The sequence below is a fragment of the Nomia melanderi genome, chromosome 4, assembly GCF_051020985.1.
Source record: "Nomia melanderi isolate GNS246 chromosome 4, iyNomMela1, whole genome shotgun sequence".
Classification (NCBI taxonomy): Eukaryota; Metazoa; Arthropoda; class Insecta; order Hymenoptera; family Halictidae; genus Nomia; species Nomia melanderi.
The window spans coordinates 5,322,339-5,344,007 of record NC_135002.1 but is presented as its reverse complement, the minus strand read 5'-3'; the positions used below and the strand labels follow the sequence as shown (position 1 = coordinate 5,344,007).

Here is a 21,669-nt window from a genome sequence, read left to right as displayed (position 1 = left end):
TGATAGCGCCATCTTGACCGTAATTGATTGCAACGTGCAGTCCGTTGCACAAATGCGCTTCGAGCATCCACTGGCATGCTGCACAGGAAGGAAATGCTGTTGGAAATTACTACTCGACTGGTAGTCGTCGAGCGGTTCTTAATGAAAGTGAAAAAGGAGAGCAAACTAATTCGAATGTGCGAGGTTAAAATGATGTTACGTTCTATAAGCGAAGAGTACTCGTTGCTAAATCGAGCATAATGATGTTACTAAGGTATCGTGCTGGTTTTCTTTACAATAGAATGGCGTATTGACCAGTGACATTCTTGAGACTGGCATTCTCGAGGTATTATTCGTGTAAGTTGGAAGCTGGAAGGGAATGGCGTACGGAGAACTAAGCAGGCAATTGCAGAGCTAGAGCATCATCCCCCATACCCTATATTGATCACGCGCTCTGCCAGTTTCTTCCTCCCTCTTTGTCGCAGCGATTGCTCGTTCTGCTTTTACGGCGCACGTGCGCGAACATGTATTTACACACAGAGTGCATCCGACGAATGTCAGAACGTGCACCACCACCACTATCATCATCACCACCACCACCACCATCACCACCACCACCACTACGCGCCAGCCTGTGTCCCTTCATTCTTCTTCTACCTTCTCAATTTTAATGTCACGATGCTTCCTTTTCGGGTATACTGTTCAAAGTCACCTATTATCCAAGCTTACTTTTGTCAATTCGTGCACAACAGGTTCATGCGACTCTGTCCTTTTAATGAATATTCCTTTATTTTCCTTTTCAAGGTATGAAGCTCGACTACTATCGCCGGAGTTCGCGACCTAATAAGGGTAGGTTGAACAGCACCAGCCGCCGTTACGCTCGCTCATCGCGGCGATGAAGCTATTAATTGGGACACGAAAATTACATATCAAATTTTTTAATCCTTCCCCGTCGTATATAGGGGAATACGAACATTAAATGACGATAATTATTTTGGTAGTACCGTGCTCCTGTACCGATCAAGGCCAAGGACCCCGGAGCTATTGTGTATTTGCCTTGGAACGATTCCAATGGATGGATGTGTACCGTGAGTAATACGGGAACCCCCGTACGGTACGGTGGTTACACGAACCCAGGATCTAGTAAAGAAACGTATTTGATTTCCAGAAGGGGTGACAAGGTTATAGTATTCTACAATCGTAACAATGATTGTAATAGAATTATACGTTAACGTCATACGATGAATGTCAATTCCTTTCTTTTTTATCATTGCCAGAAGACATTAAAAGACACTATCCTCTTTGTTACAGAATATCCATTTCGAGAATCTCTCCCGCAACATCTCCACGCCCGGTTCGTTCCAAGAAGTCCTTTATCTTTCCTCGTTCACGTTACCTCGAGACACCTTTAGAGAACTTATACCGCGGGTCGGCGAATTTTCGTGAGATTCACCCTGAAATAACATGGCCCTTTCGGCGTGAACGCGTCGGGTGTTCGCCTGGGCTAAGGGCCGTATCGCTACTGCGATTATTAATACCGACGCGTTCGCCGTAAATATAGACACCGTCGCGAGCGTAATCGTTCAAAACAAGGTTAAAAAAACCGTATTTATTTATAATACGTTATTACGGGGTATAGATCGATAAAACGGGCCATTGAGAAGCCGCGCGCTCGGCGCGAACGGGCGGCACGTTTCGTTTCGTCCGCGGCGGACGAGGGAAAACGACGCGGTTGTTTTATCAGTCGTCGCCGATCGGCGTCGCTGGGGGGCAGAGGCCGACTTCGACGACGCCCCGGGAAATATCCCTCGATTCTTAATTTACAACGGTAACAAACCGTTGTCGTCGTCCGAGGAGGCGAAAGCGAGAGCCGTAGGGCCGAATTGAAAGCTGTCGGGCGATGGAGGGGTTGGCGGCGCGCGAGTGGGCGCGCGCGGAGGGAGATCGACGGGTGCGCCGCATCGCGGCCGCCGCTGTCGCCGCTTCGCGGTGAGGGTTGAAGATCAGCGGGCGACGAGCGATGTCAGGGCTGCAGCCGCCGTCGGTTAACACGCACAGGTTCACACCCATCCTCGCCGATACGATTGCCACTGTCCCACGGCGTCGCGGGAAACAGAAGGGAGACGGTCGCTCGTTGCTCTCCGGATGGATAATCGTTGGATAGTGCGGTCGGTGAATCGACGTGATCGGAACGGTGTGCCACGATAATATTGTACGATAATCCCAGTGGGGGAGCACGATTGTGAACCGTGGAGAGCCAGTAAAAGTAATTGCGTACCACCAGGGCGCAGAACGCGGGGCGGTCTCTCCGCTGGTCGGATGTTCGCGGGATCCTGTCACGTAATCGGGCCGGACCCGAGGCACATTCGACTCCTGACCGATCAGGCCGACGTTTGCTGAGAGGTGCGGAAGCGATACAGCGAGTTCTCGCGCGACGATCACTCGTCCCGGATCCTGCGTGCTGATCGGGACGTCGCGAGTGTCCTTCGACGAGGGAGGGATAGACAGAGAGGGAGAAAGAAGCGAAGAAAGAGAGAAAGGGAGAGAGAGAGAGACGGAAAGGGAGTGAGAGGTAGGGGGAGAGAGAGAGAGAGAGAGAAAGGATAATCCTGGACAGGAGGGTGTCTCGTACGCTGAAGGAAGTAACCTGGAATTGCATAAGAGTAGCACCGTGACACCGTTAACGTCGTGTGTTATGAGTCACATCGGGGGATGCGCGCCTCAACGGAAGCCGGAGTTGAGGTGATCGAAGGAGAGCTAGCATGAGGATATCCATCGTCGATCCCGTCGCGTCTAACCGGGCCATCCTCCCGGCTTCCGAATGTCGCGCGCAGAGAGCCGCGTTGTTACGCTCGAGGATGCACTGGGACAGGATGCTGGAAGCGAGCGTGGAGCCGTGTCCGGCGAGTGCTCTGATCAATAAGCCAGGACATCGGGTGTTCTGAAGCTCGGTGGATCGTTCGAGGAAGAGGAAGATCGTTGCGAGGATGTAGGGGAGGGGGCCCAAGCTCGGGGCCCCAACGAGGGTTTCCTCTAAACGGACTTCGTCTCGTCTCGCTAGGACGCTCGTCGATCGGGCGGCTCGGGGACAGTTAACACAGGCACCGTGGACTCGGGGTGGACTTGTCCGCGCTCTCACTCGATTTCTCGCTATCTCGATTACCCTCGCGCGCGAGAGTTCCCTACGGTTCCGCGGGCAACCGTCGACGACGAGTGACGAGGAGTTCCTTCCTTCCGGCCGCGATATTAACGGCGCGCGCGAACGAGAATGACCGACGGGGGCAAGGTTACGCGTACCGTTGGGGTAGCGTCGTTCGAGGGAGATACTGCTCGTCGTTCTCGGTCGCGTTCCCTCGGTCAGTAAGTCGGTGTCGGTGGACCGGACTCGGGGCAAACGGTTCGGTGATCCCTTCCCCCTTGGTTCGGTGAAGTTTCAGGACCGCCGGCGGAGGATCGCGGAGGGTCCTGCTTGTCTCACGGCGGTTCAGCTCGCGACCCTTACCGATCGAACTGTGCGTCCGGATCGGCCGGACGGCCCGCGGTCCAAGGTGGAAAGATGCGCGTTTACGTTTATAGGAAGCGTAGATATTGTCGGTGAAAAGTAGGTCGCGAGGTCGATAGTACCGTCGAACGTTCAGCGAAGATGCGAGAGGAAACGGAAGGAATGGCACGCGTTAACGACGTTAACTACGGCGAACCGTTCGCCCGGCGATGACGGGCCTCTAAATCCGTTGGACCACACCGGTGTCAACGCTCCGCCGCCGTCGGACCGTCGCTCTCCGCATCTGATCGTGTAGACCGACCGTCTACCGTTCGACACAGCGAAAATGGTCGATCTCGGGGGATACATTATCATACTGATCAACCACAATGACAAGATCAAACTGTACGGTGAGCATCGATTGCCTCCGCTGTTATAGATACTCGCGGCTCAAGTCGGGTGCTCGAGTACCCGGGAGATAGGGATTCGGGTACGGTGCGCTCGACACCGCTGCTCCCACGTTATTTGGCCTCCTCGACGCTTCAATCGGTTGCTCGTGCATCGTTTTTTTTTTCTCTTTTTCCAATGATCGTGCTACAATTTGCGTGTTCGATATGCATGGCCCGATTGTTCTACCTTCGGAACGTTGTTCGATCTTTTTCTCGATGAAATGCACGGCGAGAATGTGTCTCGAAGCTTAACGTACGAATTTGAACTTTCGCGAGATTCGTGGTATCATGTGAGTCCAGTATTAACCCAGTAGATACTCGTTTTCCGAATACGAACGCGTTTCATTTGAAATTTTAATTCGAAATCGATCCCTCGACGGCGATCCGTATTTCGTGTCCCGTTACGCGTGTACGACGATCGAGGAAGAAAAGAGAAGAAGGAACGGGAAAACGCTATTTCGTTCGTCGCCGCGAGAAAAACTTCTTTTTTCCAGTCTTTAATTAGCAGCGGTGTTCGCCGTTTAATGAGCGGTCGGGAAGGCGGTCGTCAAGCACGCAGAAGTTTCAGCTGCTCCTTCGCTTTGAAGCTTCTTTCATTAAAGCCATGAATATCGCGGGAAATTCTTCGTCTTCACCGAAAATAATCGGATCATCCGTCTGACCGAGCACCTTCCCTGTCTACTGCGTACTGACACCGCTCGCTCCGCTGTCCGTCCGGTCGTGACGAATTTTCTACTCTCTTCGCGATCCCTCGGATCCTGTTCTTCCGCGCGAACAGCTTTTTTTTCCGCGCCGTCGGTGCCCGTAAGTTTCCTCGGTAACCCGAACATATTTCGAATGTGGCACAGGTTCGCCGGGCAACGCGGACACGCTGGAGGTGGCGGATGAGATTTTAGAAGTAAATGGCAGCACGTTGGAGAACGCCAGCCAGTCCGAAGTGATTCAATATATATACGAGGTACTTAACGTTTATTTGTCACCGAAATTCCGATTCACGTCTGGTCACAGCCGCGGCTGTGTTCGCAGTAGCAAGACCGTTTCGAGAATCGCTGCGTTGCGATTACGTCTCGATTTTTCACTTTAGAACCACCGAGCATTCGATACCTACGGTCTGTAATTTTCATAAAAATGTTAAGAGAAGTACATTCCATTCGATTTCTACTGATTACACGGTGTAACGAAACTATTCATTTTTAAACATAACTTTCCTGTCGATGATTCCTTTATGGAAACTATAAGACCGCGTTCCTCAAGGTTTCAATCGATTTCTATTTCAATTCGCGTATCACCGAGTCAACTTGTTTAATAACTTCTCGAAGAAGCGTCTGCACGTTTTCAATAATGGTAAAAGTAGAACTCGCGATTGGATGAAATCGAATCGAGAATCGAACCGTCCGGCGATTCTACTGCTAACTGATCACGGTTGAATCGATTTCGATGATACGTACCGCGCTCTCAACTTTACGTCCCGTCGATTAACGGAATCGTTTTCTTTCCTCAGTGCATCAAGTCCCGAACAATATGTCTGCGGGTCCGAAGAAGAAGCGGAAGCAAGCGGGGTAAGTGTCCATCGGAAACTTTTTCATTAGTATAATTCCGCGCGGCGAGGAACAGGGAATAGTATCGTAGCTGGCCGAGCAAACGTCTCGAATCGCTTCTCGTTAGGAGCGGCCGCAAAGCGAGGGAAAAATCGATGTGCAAAATGGACCGTTAAAGAGGATAAACGTGTCACGTCCAACGATTAGAAGTACCGAGCGTTATCGATTTTCAGTGGCCGATCGCGGCCGTTACGATAGTTCCCGTTAATACGATAGGACGGCGTACGATTAAACATACAAACACCGCTATTATTCTTCCGAAGGCTCCTACGTGATCTCGCCTAGTCGTTTTTACCTGATCGCACGGTAAAATTAACTCTTTCGCAATCTAGAGGCGACACTCGGTCATCATCCGATTCAACAGAATTATGAAATTTAACGTACAATATTATACGTCGTATAACATGAAAATAAACTCTTTCTTAACCCTTTGCAGACGAACATTTCGGTGAGATGAAATTTCCGTATTTAGGAGACTAAGTCGCATACAAATGATTTGATTAATGAAACAACAGATCGTAGTTTCCATATTTTCTGTTGCTTTAGCAATTGATATATAAGTTAGTTACATCTGCTGAAGGTTTAGTATGGTTCAAAGAATCTTCGTTCGCGAAGGGTTAATTTAAGCAAGATTCGCGTTGAAAGATCGGTTCCATTGGAAAGTCATGAATAATTGTAATGAAAAGTATTCAGAGGATAGAGTTAATAATAGAATTACCGGAGGGCTTAAAATATTGTTGATTCCTTCTTTCACGACAGAATTATTGGAAAGAATTCTGTAGAGAAATTAGAGGAACTGAATTTCACTGGTAGGTAGTGTCTGAATTAACGCGTTCACTGCCAAGAGAACCTTGAACGTTTCAGAATGAATCATTGATGATTCGGTATCACAGTTGTCACAGTGTTATCTAGTTACTTGGGTTACTAAATATTTTCGTTTCGTATTAATCTGCTTATTGCAATTGTTTCCAAGTAATTTGGAAGCCCCGGTCATCGGCGACCGCAGCGGCAGTCGACGTGTTAACGAAATTCCCCCTGCGTAATTTCCATTATCATTCACATTGTAATAATAACGAGTTTTACGCGCGTCAAGAAATAATCTGTCACTTTATCCGATAAATTGGCGATGTAGGTTAAATTTGGAATACATTCTCGGGTAATTTTATTCCCGTGGAGGGGATGACGCTGAACGTTGAGGACCGGCAGACAGAAAAACACGAAAGTGCTTGGTTAACGTAGAGAAATGGCGGAATAGTTACTTTTGGCACGGGCCCAGCCAGTATCTTCCGCGGACCACATGGTTGTATTATAATTTATCGTTTATTACATTAGTACACCCTTAATTCCGCGCGATTTGCTTGGAAAATAAACTCTTCTGTATCTCCGCATCATGCACGGACTCTTTCTCCGGCGATTACGTAACGTCGAAGAGATGCGGCGCTCTCTTACGTATCGACGAACGCGACAGATCTCCGTAGAATATTAAAAAAATATTCCACGATATCGAGATACCGTTAAAACCCAGTATTCGATACTTCAAACGAAAACAACATTTCCGACAAACACGACCGTACGCGACACAAAGCACAGAGAACCTCGGAAGAACTCCAAGAACTTAATACCGTCCCATTCCTGTTACACCAAAACCCTCCAAAATCTCCATTCAAAATTTCCCGAATCATCGTTCAGCGATCGCCCGTTGATCATCGAATCCTCGCAGCCCGACACCTCCAGTACCAGCGTCCCCATCCCGAAACCCCCGAAATCCAGCCGGGTCGAATCCCCAAAATGTCCCACGCGCTAGGTGAACGCGGGTCGCGTGTGTCGCCGATCGTTGCAGTCACGATTCCGTCCCGAACGGGGGGGACAGGTAAATCGTCGGCCGATTTCGTGTTTCCTCGTGTGATTCCGGCGTTCGCCAGGTAAAACGTTCAGGTCGCCGCTCGTAATCGTGACGCGGACGTAGGCGAGGGTCCAAGAAGGAAAGAGGGATGTGGGACGGGAGGTAGACAGAGAGAAAGGGAGAGAGAGAAAGAGAAAGAGACGGGGAGAGACGGAGAGAAAGAGAGATACTCAGTAGGTGGGTAGGCTAAAGAGAGGGGCACAGCAGCGAGGAGAAAGAGAAAGAGAGGCCCGGGGTACCAGTTGAATAGGAGGAGAGCCTTCCTCGCGTGGGGAACGGTTCGCCGCGGAGAGGAACACGGTCGAGAGAGGGTCCCCGTCGCGGCGGAGGAACACCGAGCGAATCTAACCTTCGAATGTATCCGCTGTCACGCTCGGTCCTCGCTAGTACGGAACCGTCCATACGTGCCAGCGGTTCCGCGGCGTTCCGCGCGCCTCTTTCTTACCTTTGCCCGGCCGACGTCCCGCTGCACACCGCCGGTGTGCCCGCCAGTGTGTGTAGACCGTGTGTGACCGTTCGTGCATGGCCCCGCGTGTATGTACGTGTCCCTGTGTGTACGGTACCTATCGGTGTTTGTTGTTCCGCGAGTGCCAGCAGCGGAGGATCGTCGCTGGTAGCCAGTGCTGGTTGCGCGGCGCGCGGATACCGCGGTTCTTTTCCGTTCCCGTGTGACCAGGAAGGAGACCGGACACCGCCGATCGAAGTGTGCTGCCCGTGGTCCCTTTTACTCGGACTCGTTTCATTCGACGTGCTCACCGTTGGAGGATTTCTCGTGGTTTTCCGCTGTTATTCGGCGCACCGTTCCCGGGGGTACCCAGTGTTCCGCTTGTGATCGGATTCGCTGATCGGACTCGCGGTGTCTCGGTCGTCTTACCGGTCGAGGGAAACCGGGACAAAGAGCCAGATGGCAGCTGGGTACGTGGACGAGCGTGCCGGGGGGCCGTGGACGAGCGATCGACCAGGCCCGGGATCCTACCACGATTTCTGACCGGGGTTACCGTTAATCGACGATCGCTGCGCACGGATCCACGTTGAAGGTGATCGATCTTTCTTTCGTGACCGCAGGGTATCGCCGGTGTACCGGTGTCACGCGCGCGCGGAGAGGTTCAGGGGTCTTCGGTGTGAACCGCGATCGGGGGGGTTTCGCTAGGGGGTTGGGGTTTCCTGCGTTGTCCGCTGGGATATTTCGGAATCGCCGCCGGTCTACGGCGAGAGGGAAATTGAAAGTTGGTCATTCGGTTGCCGAGTTGATTGACCCTGCGAAAGTAGGGAATTCCTTGGGAATTTCGAGGTAGAGGATCGGCAGAGCGTTCTCAAGCTGGAATTCGATGGGAATTTGTGAATAGGAGAGCTGTCAGGTGTTCCGATGGTAAGGTTTGATGAGTATTCGCGAATGGAACGCGAATCGAGCGTTTCGGTCAAATTTTCTAGATTGTGCACAGAGCATCAATCTAAAGTTCCAATGCTGAAATTTAAACGTTTATAAAGTAACTCACTTTGACCCGCGAACTTGCTCGTATGTTGCGTACACGGTGTGTCTAAGAGGAGCAGAGTCTCTCAGAGATGAGCGACACGACGCAACGCGTGTCGACGATCGAGATCCAACGGCTGAGATTCGAGGAAGAACGATTTCGCGTATCGCGAGGTGGCGTGATCGGTTTTCCCGAAGCGACGACGACCGGTTTCACGGGCACGTTTCGAGGCACCGTTTCGGTTCGATCGTGCGCCGCACGTAATCGCCGCTCGTATACGGGCGGTATCTCGCCGGGCGACGAGGGAAAATGAGTTTTTCGTGACCGTGGGTCGCGTACCGTCCCGTCGAACGAGCGACGGGGACGCTCGCGCAATGTGTCATCGTTTTACGCGACACGTTAATAGGCGAAAACGGAGACGGAGGAATCCGTCACGGTTGCAGTTTCTGGGTTAGAGCCGGCGCGGTGCGCGTGGGACGCGTGGCGCGATTACGCGCACGGCATCGAGACTCGATGGAGAGTGGGCTACCCGATGGAAATTTGAATATAATCGAGGCCTACCGCGTATGTTAACACCATTGTCACATATCTGAGATGCTCATTGGCGAAGTCGGTTGACTCCGCGAAACAAACAGTCGGGACAAGTGATGCGTCGATATAAAATTGCCATTTAAACGAACCATTCGGTAAACATCGTAGAATATTTTACTTCAGAGTGGAATTCCCGATGGAAATTTAAATATAATCGAGGCTACCGCATATAACATCTTTGTTACATATCTGAGATACTCATTGGCGAAGTCGGTTGACTCCACGAAGCAAAAAGTCGAGACAAGTGCATTGTTTAATTGCCATTTGAACGAAAAATTGAATACACGTTGTGGAATATTTTACTTTAGAGTGGAATTATCGAAATTTGAATATAATCGAGGCCTACAAAGGTAGAGGAAAGTGATGCAATATACATTGCTCTCCGAAATTTCTCTTCGAAAACTTCGATGAACCTTATAGAATTTGAATTTACGCGAGCATTACGAGTGGAGCTTTGCTCCAGCGAATACGTGAAACGGATAAACAGGAATAACCGTTTTAAGTAATTTTTCGGAGTTCAGCAGCGCTTAGGTTGATAAGCAGCCGCGATGGCCTAATTTCGTAGATCTCAATTTCCTTTTCGATCGACGCTTCCATTATGCGGAATACGATGATTTTCTCTTAAACCCGAGCTGATATTCTAACAGACCACCTAGCGAAACTATTAATTCCTGTTTCTCTAAGCTGATGCAATTACTTGCAATTACTTTCCGACCACATGGAAATCACGTTCCACTTATTTCGCAAAATTCCACGGGCGAAGCTGCTGCAGCGGATCCCCATTAATATAATTCCCGCGACGACCGCTGGCAAACGAGCGAGTAACATGCGATAATCCCGCGCGGAAAGATAAACCAACCGCGATCGGTGCGTTAAGTTCGCGAGAGAAAACTGTCACGACCGAGATACATTCGATTTGCATTCGATCGCGTGGAATATCTCCCGGCGGAACAGACTCCGCGCGAGAACCGCGACGCGTCGCGATCTAATTAACCATTCAATTAACTGATCCTTCAAGCAGAAATTTCCTTCTCGCTATCCGCAAGAATTCCGCGGGTTTTCGTCCCGTGAAAGTTTTTCTCCGCTAAGCCACCTGCGAGATATCTCCATTCCCATCTCCATTCCCAAACTTTCGCGCGGTCGGATCGTCGACGATCACGCGAATCGCGCGTTTCCAAAGGCGCGACTCGTCGATTGAATTCGACGCCGATCGAAGTAAAAGGGGAAAAAAATCTCTTCCGTGAGGCGGCAGATGAAAAGATTTCGAATCTGCCCGGACACGCGTCGAACGGCAGAGATTTCCGGTCCCGTGTCAAACGGCCGGTTGAAGGATCGTTCTTCCTTGTTTCTCCGTTTCCCTCGCTTTCGACGCGATAAAATGAAAGCGAGCCAACCCCCCGGCCGCCGCGACAGTAAAAATGGATTTGTTTGAGGGACGGAAGCTCGCGCGGAACGCGAGCACCTCGATCCTCGCCTCTTCCCCTCCACCTTCATTCTTTTCATCGTCGCACCCGAGGATCGTTCGGCGAGTCGTATATCGCTCATTGACACGGTCGGACCGGGTAATTGTTGTTTACAGTCGTTCCACCATTGTTTTATTCGTCCTCGCCGGGCTGTACGGGTTATTTACAACCCCCGGTATTAATAATTCCCCGTCGCCGCGGGGTTGGAACTGGTTCCGCCGTTACAAAACGATCGGAATGCCCATCGAGATGTCGCGGCCCTTCCTGGGCATTAGCGAGCGCATAATGCGTTCATAATTGCGAGCGGCGACAGACATTATCGCGTAATTAGGTTTACGAGGGGACAAATGGCGATTGCTTTTTCGATGGACTCGATAATTAACGGGCCGCCTTCCCGAGTTGTCTGTGCCTTTAACGATCGGCGGCCGGCCGCGCAAAGGGCTTCGGGAAACGACGATCGGGGGACCGGAGATCTGCCCGCGAGATTTCAGGGAATCGAACGGGGAAATCGATGGACGAATGTTTCCTCGGAGGGCTCGATGGGGAACGTTTCGTGCCAGAGGATCGCGAGCGATTCGCGTTAGCGGCGATGTCGGTTGCGGACTGTTGGCCCGATAAACGTGCACGTTCGTGCTCGCATTTGCGTATCGCGCGAGTAAAGGATGCTCTAGACTGAGCGACGATTGAGACGTTGGTAAAGCGAGAAATTCTGTGAAATGATGAAACTCCGGCGATGCTTGATAACGGGCGGTGTGTTAGGCGGTGACGAGAGAAGCGAGTTGAAAGGAATGCGAGTCTAATTGGTTAGAGTGTAAAATGTTGATCGTTGATATAATCATATAGCAATTAATCACTGCCATAAAGAAAAGATACTAGGTGTAGGATAATCCTTCTGAAAGTATATAGGCAACTGTGACATGGAGAATTGAAGTTTCGTTTCCATTAGGATGGAGTGTAGTTATAAATCGAAGGAAGCTCTAATGCGTTTGTAATGTCTTCGAAACGAAAGTTTTCACTTGGAAATCGGTATGTAGAGAATGAGTGTTAAGACTTAATTTCTATTTAGCATTCACTCGTGTTCTACTTTGTTCGTCTAAATCAATTTATTTAATAGTTCCTCCGAAATTCTTCTGTGCCTTTTCCATAATTTTGAAAGAGGATTGAAATGGGTCGTTCTCGTCTATCTTGTAACTCTAATGTTAATTTCACTACAACCTGATTAACCCCTTAGCTACTGCAGAATTTTGCGTGATTTCTAAGAGAATTGAAACCATCGAAACACTGAATCGAACTAAATCAAACCGATATAAAATAATCGCATTTGTATAATATACGACTACCGGAGGATGCAATTGTCGAATTAGAGTTCATTTACGTCTGGTCTAAGCGAACTTTGCTGAAATTATTGTCAATAACGCGTTACCGAAACCGAATGTTTAAAGCACCTTTAGACGCCAACATTAGGCAAGGGGTTAAAGTTTCGCAGTCGCTTCTCGCTCGGAGCTAAGCTTTCGCGATATTGATTTCGACTGCGTTGTCGGTTAGTTTCCAGCATGTGAGCACTTACTTATGTAGTCTGCAGACGAGGTCTATCAGTCTGGACTAGCCTTAACGCGAATGTTTCGCCGTCGCGGAGCAACAATCGGCGCACCACCGCGTATCGACGTGCGTGCACGCTTCGACTTTGTTTCCGTGCCGCTGCGTGCCGCGCGGTTTCCGCGAATCCGCTTTCATCCGGAGACACTTTCGCGTTGGCAAACGCGCGCGATGCGACCGGCAAACTGCTCGCTGTCCCGTCGAATCGATGCATCGAGTGCGTGGAAAGTAATTAAGCATGGAAATGCTACTACCGCGCGCTGCTTCTCTCGCGTAGATTGTCGGCAGTTCATTCGTTGCTGATTGCGCCTCTAAAATTGGCACCGAGGCGTCGTTCACGGTTCACCGGGCGTGCAGTTCGCAACACAGACGCAATTAGAAGGAATTTGGGGACTAGGAAAACTGTAAGAAATTAATTAGGCTGATTTGGGACTGGTCGAGTGGTTATAGAGAGCAATGGGCGTGGTTCTGGGCTCGTTTCATTAGTTCCCTTCTTCCTCCTTATTGGTCCACCTTTTTCACTCCCTCTGTTGTTCCTCGTCTAACGGGGACAACGAAGCAATTACAACAATGCGGCAGATTGTGATTACGTGTCACAACGAAAGAGTTCATACGATACCTCGGAAAATTCGATCATTGAAGCAACATTTCTCAACCGTTTGCTATACAATATTCACGTCTTACGATAGTTCTTATTGGACTATCCTTTCAAAATTTCTCAAATTCGTATGATAAAATTCTCATATTTCGTAAATCATTTAATAAACAAAATCGATACGAACGTTGTCACACTATCCCTTCAAAGTCCCTCAACTATGCACCGTGAAATTCTCCTATTTTATGTGACCTTTAATAAACATAATCGATACGGATATTCTTATTCAACTCTCGACCCGCATAAAGATCTCATGGACAATCACAACGGGCCGCAGCGGAACGTAACTGTTGAGGTTCGCTATTATATCGGGGTTCTATTGCGGACCGCGGTATCACCGATAGTTCCTCGGAGTATTTGTACAACTGTAAGCCGCCTTTCGGAACGTGCACGGGAGTTCCGTCGCGCAGAAGCGATATCAATTTCGCAGCTACATTCCCCAAAGAACCCGGCCCCGTGTCGCCCAATATAACTGATCGACGTTATCAAGGATTGAGAGCGCACCTCTCTCCCTGGTGTAAAAACGTCGAAGGAACACACGTAGCCCGCAGCCGTGAGTGTTTATAGACCTGTGCAGTTTGACCTCGCCGCGCCGCGAAAGACCAGTGATCCGGACCACCCTTTGTGCCGTCAGAAATCGATGCGACTCACGGAGGGAGCCCTTCGATCCTGCTAAAATTTAAGAGGCGCGCGCGCACGCCGCCGCCGCCGCCGCCGCTGCATCGGGCGTGCACAAAGCTGTTTCTCGGACCGTGGTCCTTTCTCTTTGATTTTTCAACGGCGCCCGCGCCTCCTTTCTATGCACTTGTTGTTTCGCCGATTTTATTTAGAGCCAAGAAGTACCCTCGGCGAATCGAATAGGGGAATTGTTCGAACGTTTCAGTCAAGATTTCTGTGCTACCTATGCAGGCAACTGTTGGGAACATTACAAGGATGGTTATAGCGATTGGATTCATCGACCACGCGTTCGCTCTACCACGTTTCACGATGATCCAGTTATCTAGGATTTTTGTATATCTAGCATAAATTGCTGTATGATCTGTTAATATTGAGATGGTTTGACTATTGTGTCATCGTATTAGAACTGGTTAAATGTTATTGAAAGAATTCTATTTTCAACGGAAGTCTATGTTAACATTGACTATAGAATCTCAATAACGTTTTATCTGTGCCTCATCTCGCCCTCAATATCAACAATATCCATGTTCCTCAACACTAGAACTACCAAACAATGAAACTGACATTTTGAAATTTTCTTAGGGACTCTAAGAACGTAATTATTGAGATTTCAATTGACTTGTGGTTCGATTTGCGTACTACTGAATCAATTTTCTTAGTAACCTAGAGCAGCGTTCATCTTTTTAATGATCATGAGAAGAATTTAAGGCAGAATTTGTCCCATTTGGTAGATCTAGTGTTAAAACCAACTTCATCACCCTTACTCCGGGTTTGCTCATTAACCCGTTCTCTATCGGTGGAAAATATGAAATCCAGCTCCAAGTCGAAAACACATCGTAATGCAATGGAAAATGCGACTACCAGTCTCGGGACACGGTACTAACGCGCGTGGATTAGTTAACTAGTACTCGGCAGCTAACACGTTAATCGACCCCGTGCTCCTCGGTCGAGCAGCGAAGAAGGCGAGAAGGAGAGGGCAAAAAGAAGCGAGGAACCGACGGCGGAGGGAAAGGGTCGCCGAACGGTTAATCGGGAGTCCCGATTGCGAATTCGAGGCTATAATTTGCGGCTCGGGCGAGCGGTCCGCGCGGAAAATGGGGAAGCGGAGTTGCACGCACCGCGAGCACGGGACAATTACTGGATGCCGTTGCGGGGAATACCTACGGCGCGCGGCGGAGGATGAGGAGGAAACCGGAGGAGGCGGAGGAGGAAGTACGGGAGAGGAGAAAAAAAAAGAGAAGAACGCCGGCGATACGGTGTGTACCGGTGGAGAGGAAGATATGTACACGCGATGTGTACGCGCGCGGACATGCGGCTGGCGGCCGGGAAGGGGTGGGGGGCGGGGGGCGGTCGAGGGACGTAGGTGTATGTCACGGGGCGTGAAAACGAAGGGTGAAAGGGAGGGAAAAAATAGCTCGTTAGAAAATATTTATACTCGACGTCGTCCGGCGACGGGCGTTCCGATTAAATTGGCTGTCGCGTTGGTTCGCGTTCCAGCCAATACGAATTTCCACCTTTCACCTGGTTTTCGGGCAAGGGAAGAGGGTGGGACGGCGAAGAAAATGAAATTGGACGTCCGTACGCGTTGCTTGGCTGGCTTGATTATTGGCGACCCGGTTCGTTTTTTCATGTAAATTCGCGGAGTGGCTCTTTTTTCCGGGGGGAAGAGAGAAATTAGAATGGAAGATCGTTGTTCGGTGACAGCTGTTCTAATTATCAGCCGGTACACATCGTATTTTTCGCGACGAGCGAACCGGAGGAGGATGAAACGGAGGATCCGAACGCGTTATCGTCCACCGACGTCTGTTCCAATTACCGCGCGGATCGCCGATCTCGCGAACCAACGCGAATTTGCATCTTTGTAGTAAATGGGAAACGGAAAGAGGGGAAGAAAGTGGGGGGGCGAAATGGAAGATCCGTACGCGTCGTCGTCCAACGACAGCTGTTCTAATTATCGGCTGACCTGTCGATTCGTCTCCGAACCAATACGAATTCCCACCTGCCACACCCCTTTTCCGACGGATAAAAAGCCGAAAAAAGAGAAGGAATGGGAAAAAAGTGATGCTCTTTGGCCAGGATCGAGGATCACGGGCGACATGCAGGCTCGTCGAGATTTTCCCCTACTTTTTCCTCCTTTTATTTCCCATTTTTTTTCTTTTTCTCTTTTTTTTTCGTTCACCCGGTATTTTCAGCGGGGTTTCGAGTGCCCGAGAGATTCGCGGCGCATGGTTTCGACGTGGATTGCCCCGCGTCCCGTGTCCCGCGTCCAGACGAGCGCGATCCGTCCCGTTTTCGAATGGCGGACGTCCTCGCGCGGCCGGAGAGTGCTCCAGATTACGCGGCAGCCAATTTAGACAACGCGTTTCACGCTGCTAATGGTTCGATCTTATCGCGCGCGTCAATCGAATTTACCCCCGCAGCGAGTGGAAAGTGGCCGGCGCTAATCGAATTTACTTTCACGGCGCCGGCTGCTGCACGGACGGGGCGTTCCGCGTTCGTACGGCATAGAAACGAAACGATTTCTGGAATTTCACGGGAACCGGACGTTACACGCGCCTCTCCCGACACTTTGATAGGACCGGCGCTGGACAGGGTTGACGGGCTGTGGCGCTAGCGCGCACTAGAATGCCGCGGCGGCTTTAATATTCGAAATTTTTCCGAGGAATTTTTGGTTCCGCGATGCGCGCGGAAATTAATTTCGGGTATTTTTAAAATTCCCCGATCGCAACGAGGGAGTCAGGAAGGAATCGTGTGTATCTCTTTGGAATGCTCGCAATTATTTCGCAGCAATCTATCGCGGCTTTCAGATGATAATGGGGATGTATTTTAATGAGGAAACGTGTGGATTTGAATCGGATGTCGGGTCGATTGAGATGAATTCGTTTTCAAAGCTACAACATCGGCGAATATTGGTTTGTAAATTATAGAGCTCCGTCGGTTGATTGATGGAGTCTCGATACGTTTGCGCGGACTTCGCGTGGGAATGAGTGAAACACAAGGAAACTTGTATATTAACGGAGATCAATGTTTGCATTCTATTCTTAGCGCGAGGAATTTTCTGATCGATGAATGGAAGGTTCTTTTATTCCAACTTCGAGAACCGACGGGAATGGGTATTTGCGCGAGGACACTCGGCCCATCAATCAGCGATTCAGCACCGAAACGGCAAACTTAGCGGATAGTTTTCATTCACGAAAATCCCGGCGAAACGGAGCCAATTACCGGAGACGGAATATCAACAGCGAGACGGAACGGCGACAGAGTAAATCGTCGCGGGGAGAGGGTGGCACGATTGTTCCGGTACGTTCCGGACGTACCGGCATTTAGATTGCTAAATAGCTTCGAGTGTTTCGCGCAATTTGCGCCTCGAAGACGGCGGATAATGCGTCCATGGTCTTCGAGTTTTAGACACCGGGGCTCGCGAATTTGCATGCGAGACGGAATACCCGTCTGCCCGTGGAAGTTCAGAAACTAGGTAAAATTGGGGGATCACTCGATGTAACCATTAAGTTGAGCGATACGAGCCCAATTCGTCATTTTATCCGTTCTCACATAATTTTTTATATCAACTTGCTATTCGTCGATATGGTTACACGCAGTCAATCGAAGGTAGTGTTGTAAAAATGAGTCCTGAGCTTCGAACTCTAGCGACTCTTTTAGAGAGGTCAAGATCCCAGGACTCAAACCTCGAGCTATGTAATCTCAAAGAGCATAAAGAATTGTAAATGAAAGGTTCTTAAGTCTCAGATCAGTCTTTCAACGCTTCAAATTTGAGTCTTGAAGCTTCGAAGACGTTTAAGGTTGAGTTTGCGAAGACTCGAGCAGTATAGACTTCTAAGCCTTCGAGACTCAGCCTTTAAGGGTGAGCCTTAGAGCTTCTAAGACTCCAGCTTTACAGACCTCCGAGCCTTCAAGACTCAGTCTTGACGGTTAAACGTTGAAGCTCTTTACAACACTAAGTTCGAAACTATAAACAAAGCACACAGCGAAAGACATCGAGCCACCCCCAAACTTTACGTGGACGGGATCAATTAGATTTCTCGGCCGGCCCGAACTTTCCTTTTTACGCGGCGCGAGGCGTCTCGTGGCAGCGAGTCCGCGCGATGACTGACTTCTACGGTCCGGTTGCGAGACGTACACGCGCGAATCGTGCACAACAGAACGCCTATACAGTTAGGAAACTGGTTTTCGCCTGGTCGTGCGTCAAGCTGTACCCGGAGCCGAGTATTCCCGCTCGTGTACCGTACGCGCGGCCCTCAGCATCCGATGCAATCGCACGGGCACGCTGCCGGTGACGGTGCTTTAATCATCCTCGAATTTTCCGCTTTCTACTTGGCTCTAGATCGCTAATCTCTTATCGAAGCAACTATCGTGCCCGTTTATCTCTGTTGGCGCTTCCGTGTAGGATGGTTGTTCATTTTTATGGTCCTCCAGTGTTCTCGAAACGGAATTCGTTTTTCTCGCATCGGCGAGAAGATACTTGCTTCGTTCAAATCTTGCTGTCATAATATCGTTATTAAATGTTGAAAATTATAAGAAACCGGAAAAGTAGGAAAAACCGTGAACAAAAATATAAGAATAAATATCGCCAGTTGATAATATGGGGCTTCGAGCGGTCACCGCTAGTTAGGGGATGAAAAATGGTGTCATTCGAGCCTTGAGACGTACACGGAGAATAGATGCACGGAGGATACAACAAAGACGATTATTCTCTACACCTAATTCCCTTACAGGAAGGCGAAACACGAAAACACAATGCAAGCATCGCACCGACTCAATTTAGATTCAGTTTCCCACAGAAAAATAGTGATTGTTTGCGCACGATTAATGGTTTCCTTCGCCAGTGTTCGGCTTCCGTGCCATTACACGATCCCGGCGTGAATATTGTCCGCGCGGCCGCGCGTTTTCGTCTCCGAGGGCCACTTACCCCCAAAAATTGGGCCGCGTTTTTCAAGCGAGTCCGAGGCGTGACTCATTAAAAACGCGTCCGCGCTCCGCGCGCTCGTTAGTTCGGCGAGGACCGCGAGAACCCCTGTCAGCGGTTCCGAAATCCTGTCACGCGTGCACACCCGCTGAACAAGATATTACCAAGAGCGGAATCATTGTGCCATAACCTCCAGACAATATGTAGCGAACTGGGAAAATTGTTCTCCGGGGAGCCGACGTTTATGAATACGACAAAAGCTGAGCATTCGCGACGAGCTTCCCTTGTGTTCGCGCGGGGAGCTCCAGAGGCGTTACCCTGGTTTCCGAACTTGACGACACCAATTTCAGGACGAACGATTATTAATACTTTAGCCGGCTCTTAACGTTAAACTTGAGGAATCTTCCGCGGTGTCGGGTCACGCCGATTCGCGTCGCAGTCTTATCTGACATTTTGCAATTGTTCGACAGGTCCGTGTCTTCGAACATTTATAGACACTTATTTAATTACAGTTTCATTCTCTCCCGCGAGAAATGGAATCTCTTCCTACGCACAGTAAAAACTGCATTGTAACAATGCAATTCGTACGAAAGTTGCTGAAACAAAATTGAAACAAGGGCTGCAGAAAATAATACAAATCCCTATGGAAGTTGAACGGACTACTCAAACGAAAAGTTCCAATACAAGCGGTTGGTCTCGTTCAACCGTCATCCCCTCAACCTAAAATTCTTCCAAAAATGCTACCCAGTTCCCGCTCTTCAATTTCCTTCAATTACCTTCTCCCGCGTAACCTCATCCCCGGATCTTCACAGAATCCCGCGTCCCGAGGAGCGAGCTAAAAAATTCAAATTTAAACCGAGCCACTTGCCAGCTGAACCGCCGCGGAGGAACCACCCCTTTCAGTTTCGAAATCTCCCTCAAAGGAGAGTTCATCCTCGGAGCGTGAGAAGGGAAAATGTTGCCGGGCGCATCTCGCGGGTCGTAACAATGTGTTCCGGCCGAGAAAAGGATTCCGTGGAACGCGGTGGTCACGGCACCGTTTCCCTCGACCCGAATTCGACGGATCCGCGCCAGCTCGCGGCACGTTCGACCGTGACCGGTCGCAATTTTACGCGAGATTTAGTTTAGAGAGTCCGTCCCCCGCCGCCCCGGACCGTGGGAGAAAATGTTAATCGTCGCCGGGGCCGGTTCGAGTCGAACTTTTCCGCGGTTTAGCCGCGAAATTTCGACCGCGGCAGCTCGAGAATCGGTCCGCCGACGTTTTTCCCGGCAATTTCTCGCGAAATTTCCCGCTCTCCGCGGTTTCCAAGCGGTCGCGCGCCTCCCCCACCGCCCCCTGGCCGAGCTTTGTCAAGCTGGAAAGCGCGGCGCGAAGGTTACGAGTTGTTTGACCTAGATCCGCGAAATTTTTGATTACGACCGCGGCTTCTTGAACGTCGGAATAAACGTTCCCTCTTTCTTTTTCTTCCCTTTTTTTTCGGTTTTACGCGGCGGTACGCGGTATGCAATGAATTATGCGAGAAGTTGGAATTTAGTTCTGCCGATTAACTCTGTTTTTCGACGTTTCGATGTGTTTTGTTGTTACCGGGTGAAGCGGCGAGTAGGTTGATTTCGCGGACGGGTTTATAGTTTTTTCATTGGAATGCGGTTCTTTTGGGTTCGCTGGTGATTAAAATGGCGTCTGTTAAAAATGAAATCGCATTTCGATTGTTACAGTCGATGCGGCTAAATAAATGAGTGAAAGCTGTAGAAAGCGAGGAGAATAAAGCATTAGATACATAAATGTTAGATAAGGCTGCCACGAAAAGATAATTCGATCAGCGAGTGTTTGCTTTCATTTTTTATGTGTCCGGTCTGTAAAGCTTGTTTTCGGAGATGAATTTATAATGTGGTTAATCGACTGTAAATGTGAATTGATTATAAATTGAATACTTCCTTCTACTTGAAAAAATTCGTGTTTCGAACGCAGATTTCGCCAGTCGGCGTCCACTATTCGGTACAGAGTTTTTGCGGACGAATGTGATCATCGGAAATCATTGTTTGCACGCCGAATGAAAACGTGCGTCGTATTGTTTACGGGACACTATTTGCCCAGCAAGAAAATTAGTTGAAGATTGTTTAAAATCAATTCGCACTGGCAATCCTCGGAGCTTGACAGTTCGATTAATTCTCTCGGTTACGAGCTCGCGCTCGCCGTTTGCTTCGTTCGTTACGTGACGCGCGGCGCGTTCGCGATCTTCGTTACATCATTAATCGAATTTTTCTTGTACAACAGCCTTCAATCGTATGCAGCATTCTGCTTTCTATTTGCTTTTATCCTGTGATTCGAGTGTGTTCCATTGCAATCGTACATCGCAAACACTTTCTTCAAGAATAAAAGGAAAAGCTTCCAACCTGACATTCTTCAACGATTTCGTTTTCCACGGTGTTCATTCTGTTTTAACAAATGACCTTGTAATAAACACTATCATTGTCATAACTGTTGTAAATATACCGCACAATCTGTGAATTCACGATTTTTACGAAGGTACGAGAAGCAATCAAACGAAGAATCTTACAATCAAAGGAATTTAAAGTAATTTCTGGCGTAACAACAGAAACTTCAATAACAAAAATAAACATTAGGACTCCTTTTAAAAATCTGCAGTAACCTAGCTGCAAGACAGAAGCTTAAAAAGGATAATAAAAATAAATGTTCAAACTCTTCCCTTTAAAAATCTACAGTAGCTTAGTTGCAACACAGACACTTAGAGAGAATAACAAAAATAGATGTCCGAACTTTTGTTCCTTTTAAAAATCTGCAGCAGTCTAGCAAACCCGCGAGAGAGAAACTTAAAAACCCTGTTCGTGCAACAACCTAATACGTTACCGGGTCGAGCG

At 49.2% G+C, this 21,669-nt stretch overlaps 1 protein-coding gene across 1 annotated transcript in view; it reads left to right on the top strand.

The window, feature by feature from the left end:
- The first annotated feature begins 46 nt into the window (after positions 1–46).
- Positions 47–21,669, top strand: part of LOC116435093 (uncharacterized) — a 103,935-nt gene continuing 82,312 nt past the window's right edge. The window contains exons 1-5 of the mRNA XM_076366521.1: positions 47–253; positions 784–828; positions 981–3,870; positions 4,758–4,867; positions 5,411–5,468. Of these exons, the coding sequence (XP_076222636.1) occupies positions 3,807–3,870; positions 4,758–4,867; positions 5,411–5,468 (232 nt within the window). The 5' untranslated portion in view covers positions 47–253; positions 784–828; positions 981–3,806. The remainder of the gene's footprint in view (positions 254–783; positions 829–980; positions 3,871–4,757; positions 4,868–5,410; positions 5,469–21,669) is intronic.